This window comes from Gymnogyps californianus, chromosome 3, assembly GCF_018139145.2.
Source record: "Gymnogyps californianus isolate 813 chromosome 3, ASM1813914v2, whole genome shotgun sequence".
Taxonomy (NCBI): domain Eukaryota; kingdom Metazoa; phylum Chordata; class Aves; order Accipitriformes; family Cathartidae; genus Gymnogyps; species Gymnogyps californianus.
The window spans coordinates 35,002,810-35,010,620 of NC_059473.1; the positions used below are offsets into that span (position 1 = coordinate 35,002,810).

At 48.6% G+C, this 7,811-nt stretch overlaps 1 protein-coding gene across 1 annotated transcript; it reads left to right on the forward strand.

The window, feature by feature from the left end:
* The first annotated feature begins 685 nt into the window (after positions 1-685).
* Positions 686-5,455, forward strand: MRPL14 (mitochondrial ribosomal protein L14). Its single transcript, XM_050894824.1, has 3 exons — positions 686-822; positions 2,171-2,264; positions 4,790-5,455. The coding sequence occupies exons 2-3, from the start codon at positions 2,191-2,193 to the stop codon at positions 5,154-5,156; spliced, it is 441 nt and encodes a 146-aa protein (XP_050750781.1). The 5' UTR covers positions 686-822; positions 2,171-2,190; the 3' UTR covers positions 5,157-5,455.
* Positions 5,456-7,811: the final 2,356 nt, after the last annotated feature.

Here is a 7,811-nt window from a genome sequence, read left to right on the forward strand (position 1 = left end):
CTAGCTATGCTGGTCCTGACGTTGCTGTCGCTCTGACAGCAGGCAGAGCGTGTGCCTGTGCCTGCCCTACCACGAGCCAGCAGACCTCTCCTATCGGTCTTACGTAGTGGTGAGGATGAGCAGGCCCATCCTCTCCTGCCACCGAGGCCACCATGTCTGCCAGGGGAGTAGAGACGAGGGTGACAGTGGCAGGTGGACCCGCCAAGAAGCGTCCATCAAAGACAACAGGCCAACTTGCTGCTGCTGCTTGTTTGGGTTTTCTAGAGGGATCCAAAGCCTCGGTGCGATTCTGGAGGAAGTAGGAGCAGTATTACCCACTGGGTTTGAGTTTCACACAGGGAAACAGTACACCCAAGCACAGAACAGGACACAGGCTGTCCTCCCTGCCAATGCAGAGTGTGGGCTTACAGCAAGGCAACCTAGTTGAACTTGCTTAGAAATCCTAGCAGCAGGAAGGCTCAGGTAATTGGACCTTGATCACCAGCAGCATTGTAAATACTGCAAGGCCTTGTTTTCGTTAGGATCACACAGCTAGGTAGGGAGCTGTGGCAAAAACACAGCCGCCTTGGAGTCTCATTTCAGAGAGGGAACAGTGCAGGCAAGCTCTGAAGGGAAGTTCTGAACTCGTTTGGAGATCTTCTACTCCACTGAAAAGTGGCTTTGTTTAGCAAATAAATGTAAGCTTTGGCTGTTGCTGTTCTCTTCCAAACCTGCCTGTATGACAGGCGAGATGATTTGCCACGTATCATGTGCTTTGCTCAGGAAGCGCTGCTACAAAATTGCTGTGGTGCACATCTCCAGTGCTTCTCATCTTGCTGTCAGGTAACACACGCTCTGTAGGACAACCGCAAACCCTAAAAACTACAGACATCCCCACGTAAGCAAACACACTGGGGTAAAATAAAAACAATAGAGAGTGAAGATTTAGCCTGGGCTTTACTTGGTTGTAACAAGAACGGCTGTGGCATCGCCTGTCGGAAGGCTCTGTGGGTATTTTTTTCTCCCTAGAGAAGTTAGGTCAGCTTTGTTTTTAAAATAAAAGTTAAGAAAATGGCTTTACAATGTACTGCTACAGTTTGGCCCTAAGCTCATCGGAACTGGCAAAGGGAGGTAAGAGGTCAATGTATTTTTAATGTTTACTTTAGAAAGGAGAGAAGCAGAGCATGTGTTGGTTACACTGCCAAGGTCTAAGCAAGCAGTGTCACACAGCGGTAGTTGCAGTCAGATGGAAAGTCTTAGCTCTACCTGAGCTGACCTGAAAGAGAACTGGCTCTAGGTCGGTGGTGTTTTCTCCCTTCACTTGGATCTGCCAGCATAGGTGCCTGGATCGTCGCTCCCTAACCGACGTCTGGCAAAGTGATCCAGGTTCAGATGAGCCTTTGCGATTGCGCACGCAAGCTGGTCCCCATAAGCCTGACAGAATGAGGTTAGGGAACTGCCATAGATGTAGTCAGGGAAGAGGGTGTGGTAAACTGAGACAGAGGTTACACTTGTAACCCAGCTCTGCTGCAGCTGGGGTGGTGTTTCGGTTTGGGTTCAGCGAGCACTGTAAAGTTACAGGGACCTGTTTCATCTGGGCAGCCTTAACAGGGCGAGATTGGCAGAGGTGTGATTCTGGTCTGTAAACACAGGCTGCTGAACACCTTGTGTATGCTAAGAGGGAGCACGCCCTCACTGGTGGAGCTTTGTCTTGTTTCTTGTCTGGCAAATTGTTTCTTGAAGCTCTGATGCTGGTCTGCAGCGTATCTCAGGCTTTTTGTTTGGTTTTATAGGTAACATCGGTAGCTTTTACAAGTAACTACGGTAGCTTTTACTGGTCACTGCAGCCTCTAAACTAGTTCACATCTGAAATTCTCAGACCTGCTTGTTGTTCGATGGTTCACAGTGCACACAGAAGGGCCCTTACCTCTGTGTGCAGGAAGCTGCAATGCAGTGATACTGAATCCAGCTTTGTAGTATACGCATCTGAATTACATTGTCTCCTGAATTCAGGCAGGGGTTGTTGATCTGCTTTGTAGTGTGCTGCGGATGCTGTTACCACTCTGTGTGCCGTGGATTGCGGCATCTAAAGAGGTGCTGAGGCTCTAGTGCGTGACTCACATAAGGGAAAGGAAGCAAAACAAATTCTGTCCATTTTCCAGAGTTCATAATTCTCTTGTTTCTTATGCAGGGTGGGTTACCAGAATCCAAATGGCTCTCTTGAATAGGCAATTGGGTTTATCCTTAACCCATCTAAGCAGTACGGTGATCCAGCGACACTTCAGGTAATTTTCGAATCTTGCTTTTGCTTTTGTTTTATTGGGAGAGTTTCCTGATTGAAAGAGATGCTGTTAAGTAGGTCAAGCATAAGATATAGTATTTCTAATTAAAAAAGGATAATATAATAAAAAAACTCACAGTTGTCTCTTCACAGGTTGTAAAGTGAGCCCAAACACGACAACATATGCAGGTTCCTGGCAGTCTGAACATGGGCTGAACTCAGCATTTTGATATGCGTGTAAGGAGGCTTTTAGGCCTTCGAGGATGATGCAAGGGCCTGCAAGCAGAAGTTGAAAGTGCCTGTGTTTCTCAGCCAAGTGCAAAGAAGCAACAGCCAGCCCCTGCTGATGCAGAGCCAATTACATGTTTAAAATTATTCCAGAGTTTATAATTTCAGTTATTTAGAACAAAAGTAACCTGAAAAATTATTTCCTTGTACCTTAACAGCGTCCATTTTGTTATTTTTCTTTTGGTCCTTGTTCTAGGCTCAAGGCATTTAAAGCTTCTTAAATTTATGGACCTCATATTTTACAATGCCTTGCACAAAGCGTAGAGCCTAATCCCACAGTACACTCAGTGCAGGTATGGGGAATCTCTAGCATATAACTCTTTGAAGGGTCAGGGCTTCAGTTTAAAGGGTGAGAATAGTCATTCCCATGACTGTGGCTAGAGAGGGGATTAAGGCAATGCTTAGGGCTAGGTGGTGTGATAGTCCCAGGAGCTATCTCGAGGAGGTATCTAAGTCTTACTGGCGTTCTCTGTAAATGAGCTGCATAAGAGGATTGGCCAGTAGACATTTAAAGAATATACATATGCTGACAGCGAGAGGGAGGCGAAGTCCACAGAGGTGAGCAGTGCTACTGCAGGATGTCAACAGTCTTAATGGGGAAACCTTTTCTTTGTGGTGGGCCTGCTTTGGATGTGGTGGGGTTTTGCTCCAAGACTGTGGCAGAAATGAAGAGAGGAGGGGAAAGAAAAAGTCCTCCTTGTGCAGTTACTCTTGTCTGAGGGTACCTGGGCAATCACACTTATAGTTGTTTGCTACTGCTGCATTGTGGACTTGGTCCCACCTAGGTGTCCCCTTCTTCCTTTGACAACACTCTTGTCCCTTTCCAGCCTCCTCCCTTCTGCGTTCCCTGCCGTGCAGTCACAGCTGGCAGGCAGAGGATAGAGAGTGTGGTATACCACAGTCCCTGCCAGGGGATGGGATGGGAGAGGGTGGCTGCTTGCAGAGGTGAGTGACTTCTGAGTGAGAAGAGAGGTGCCCTCTTGTAGGGGAAAGCTGGAGTAGGCCTCTGCTGCGGGAAACAAATCTTGAAAGGCAGCGCTTGACCTCTGGAACAGTTAGACTGATGCAGACTGACCCAGCCGGCCTTCTCTTACTGCATGTAAAAATGTCTGCTTCAACTGATGTCTGTCCACACCGTGTTTGATACGCAGGGGATGGCTTGCTTTTCTTCTAGGTAGCATTGCAAACACAGGTCCTTCGTCTTCAAGAAGGGCTGATGGTCCCCATTGGTCTTTATTTACTGTACACCCTTCTGGTCTGCAAAACAAGGTGAACAATTAGGTTGATTCCATATGCTGTCTATGTGAGTAGTTCAGCTGACAGCACCTTGGCATTCCTGCAGCTGTCTGGCCAGCATGTTTCTAGTACCTTACTGCAAAGCAGTTATTTAGCAGTAGAAAGTATCTTCCTGCTTTTCTGATGGTCTGTGTTCAGGCATCCTTTGAAGAGAAGCAACAAATCACTTGAATTTGAGCTTACTGGATAAAAGAATAGCTGTTCCTGTAAGGGAGGTTGAATTATTTCTCTTTTTTTTTTTTTCCTGCTATTCCCAAGCTTATTCAGAGTCAGAGCTAACAACTAAGTATCATGCAGTTTATTTCTGTTGTTTCTTACTCCTGATAATCCCACAGAGCAAACAGATACAGAAGAGACTGCGTCTCTCTGGGTTCCTCCCACATGGGGAAGGTGATGATCTGTTAGGTTCTAGTTGGTGGGAGCTTAGCACAGCCACAGCAGGACCTCGGAGGTCTCGCTGAGAGCAGAGTAAGATGGGAGGCCCTCATAGGCTTCACTGAAAAGAAGATTGGTCAGAAAAGTCCTTATGGCTGGGACTGTGTACAAGACTGAAAGAGCCTGACTTGAGTCTTAGCTTTCTCTAGGCTGTTTGTAGCAGAAGCAAGCACATTTTTTTGCTTGTAAATTGAAGTTGAATGGAATCTTCTGCAGTTGCTAAAAAGCCCAGTAAATGCAAGCCACTCTTCATGCCATCTTTTAGTCGTGTTTCAGGGTAGAACAGTCGTTTTATGTTTGACATTAAGTGAAGAGTGTGCAAAGCCCAAAGTAGCATCTGGCTTTCAAAGAGCACATTGAATGCAGTCAATGTGTCACCCATATGGTACGTATTTGTTGCTGGCGCCTTCGAGTGGTTTGTGTAATGACAAGATCCTGTGCTGGGTTTGCCCTTGCTCCTCCAGGATTATTGAGGAGATCTGTCTTTCATTCTTTCCTGTCTTTTGCTAGTATCACTGGAGCATGCCGAGCAATACAGAAACTCACCCGCGTGCGAGTGGTGGACAACAGTGCCTTGGGGAACACGCCGTACCACCGGCCACCAAAATGTATCCATGTGTATAACAAGACCGGAGTTGGCAAAGTAGGAGATACGATCCTTCTGGCTATCAAAGGAGAAAAGAAGAAGGCTTTAATTGTAGGGCACAAGATGCCTGGCCCCTCCATGACGCCTAGATTTGATTCCAACAATGTGGTACTCATAGAAGACAATGGAAATCCAATAGGGACTAGAATAAAAATACCAATACCCTATATCCTGCGACGGAGAGAAGGAGAGTTCTCCAAAGTATTGGCCATTGCCCGCAACTTTGTATGAAAGCTAAGAAAGATCTCTGGCAATCCTGTTTATATCCTTCCATACAGTAGCTGTTCCTCAGTCCTTTTCTAGAAAATGGTGAAACGTGAAAAAGTTGAGGTTCATCAAGGGTCTCTCTTCCTGTTTAAGAATTACAAGCAACTAGTTTAAATGTTGAAACATCTTGTTTTTCTCCAAAAGAAGGTTGATTTATTTCACAGAGCATCTGCAGTGTGTTTGGGAAATGGTCCTTCACCCTTATGGCTCCGGTGGTGTTAATTTGGCCTCTAATCATTAAAATGAGAACATGAAAATCCTTCTTGTTTTGTACTGCTTATGCTTTCTTTCCCCTATTTCTGCCTTTCCCGGTTCCCCAGGAGCAGGACACAAAGCGCAGTCCCTGGCCCAGTGACACTGGGGTCTACAAAATGGATTCACATGTGATAGAGGAGGAGAGATACATAATGAACTATTGGTGCCTTGGGCACATTCAAGAAAAGGATTAGCTTCTGCATCTTTGCCTAAGAAAAGTCTTTAGGAGGAATCAGAATTGGGAGAGCGTGATGGCCTACAGCTTCAGTGGTGTGTGGTTGAACAGGGTATGCCAGAGATGGGGAAGCAGAGGTCGGAAGGGGAGGTGAATGGGGTAGGTTTGAGATGCAGCCTGCGCTCTCCACCTGACCAACTTCAGGAAACTGTGTTCTCCAAGTAATGCAAGGGCTGGGTTCAGATTGAAAGGCCCACAGAAAGAAGCTTCCTTTTGGACTGGTTTTCAGGACCGTGTCAGACATTGTCTGTGATGTCGGTTGGTAAGACTGGCTGTTGTCCAGCTTCCTAAGCTCGGGCACAATAGTGGGCAAATGCTACTGTATTGCTTTCAGGGCCAGCTGTGATCCAGGAACCAAACAGCTGCCTTTATGTGGAGCTGAGCAGAGAAACTTGGTGTTTGTGGAAGGTGAAGGGACATCGGGACAGAGCGCTCCTAGAAATAGCAGTGCTGGGGAAGAGGGTGCAGGGGATGCAGCCAGCAGGAGTGTGGCCAGCTTCAGGCCCCCGAGCCGACTCCTCACAGGTCTGGTGGCAGTGGCGGCTGGCTGTGCCTTGTCCTTCCACTTCCCCTCCCTGTTGTGCTGGGAAGGCTCCTTGCCTTGGCCCTGCGTTGCCCTTATGTGAAGATCTGAAGACTGCAGTGCTGAGCTATTCCACAGTTTAGTTACTCCTGGCAGATGTATCTGCCCCATGCTCCCCACTGCGGAATCCACATTGCCCACAGAAAAGGTGAGCCCTCGATCCCATCGTACTCCATTACTCCAGGTAACACAGATAAGCTGATACTTCAAATTTAAATTCAGTCTCAACCTTTAAGTAACGGCACTGTCCCGCTTAGTAAAGCTTCCCTGTGAACTGGAGGGGCCTAAGCATATGTGCTGCCCAGTTCTGTGGGAAAGCAGAATCGACTGCTGCTGGCAGCATGTTCTTTGTTTGCTGCTCTTCATGGGCCAGTGGATGCTGGGTCTGCTGCTCTGAGTCCTCAACTCCACGGGCATTGCCTTTAAGCTGTCAGCCTGCTTGCTTCATAGGTGTCTGCCCGCTGGCATGGCAGCGGAGCGGACGCTCCCCTGGCTGATGTCAGTCTTTCCGGTCTATCCGAGTGCAGTCGACTTCCAGGAGGAACTTTCTGTGCTCGGAGGTGATGTTTGTGCCATTTTGCTAAGCAGGATGGTGAACAAACTGCGTGCCAGTCACAGCGATGAGTGTGCCTGGCCTCCCTCCCTTGGGTGGGGTTTGCCTCCGTGTCACGGGGGCACGGTACAGCCTGGCTCACCGCCTTTGTTCCCCCTGGTTCAATTTGTTCCCGGATCAGCCTGGGATTCTCCCGGGGCTCTTTTTTGGGGATGAGCGCTGTTCTACGAGCGGCTTCCCAGCTCTTTGCCGATGCTCGGCGCCTGCCGGGCGGGCGGGCGGGCGCACCGATGCCTGGAGCTGGGTGGCGGGGAACGGCCCGGCCCGGCAGGGCGGCCCGGCCCCCGGCATCCCCCGGCGAGCAGGCCGGGCCCTCTAGCGGCTCCCTCCGCCAGGTCCCATCCCGCCCCGGCTTCAGGAGCGGAGTCGGGCCGGGGGCGTGGGACTAGCTAGGCTCTGCTCAAGTTCAAGGGGCTTTAGCGAGCGCTGGGTGCACAGGTCGGATCCTGGCGCCGGGGAAGCTTTGTGCAGGGCTGCAGGGTGCTGGATCTACCCGAGTTCGGCTGAGGGGTGGGAGAGTCAGCGTTGTGCCCTGCCGTCAGCAGATAAATCTTCACAGCCCACTCTAGGTGTGTTTTTTTAGCTTTTTCAAAGCTCATCGCAGTAGAAGGCTGGAGTATTTAGAGTAGAAAAAGGGTGTATGCTTTTATGCATTTTTAGGGAAAGTGTTTATGGCGCTTAACAGATCTGCGGTCTTGCTTTAGAAAACCTTCCGCAACCTTTGAAAGTCCCTCAACCCCGATAAACACATAAACAAATACTTTTACAGGTTTTTTTATAAACAATTCATAAGCCAATTGACATGTCCTCCACGCCCTTCCTGCAGACAAGAGCTCAGACTTCCTCAATGTAAATCCTTTTGAGAACAGAAGAGGAAGATGGCTTCCACTAACATAGGTCCGGAAAATATACTTTCAAATGGCACTTGTACGG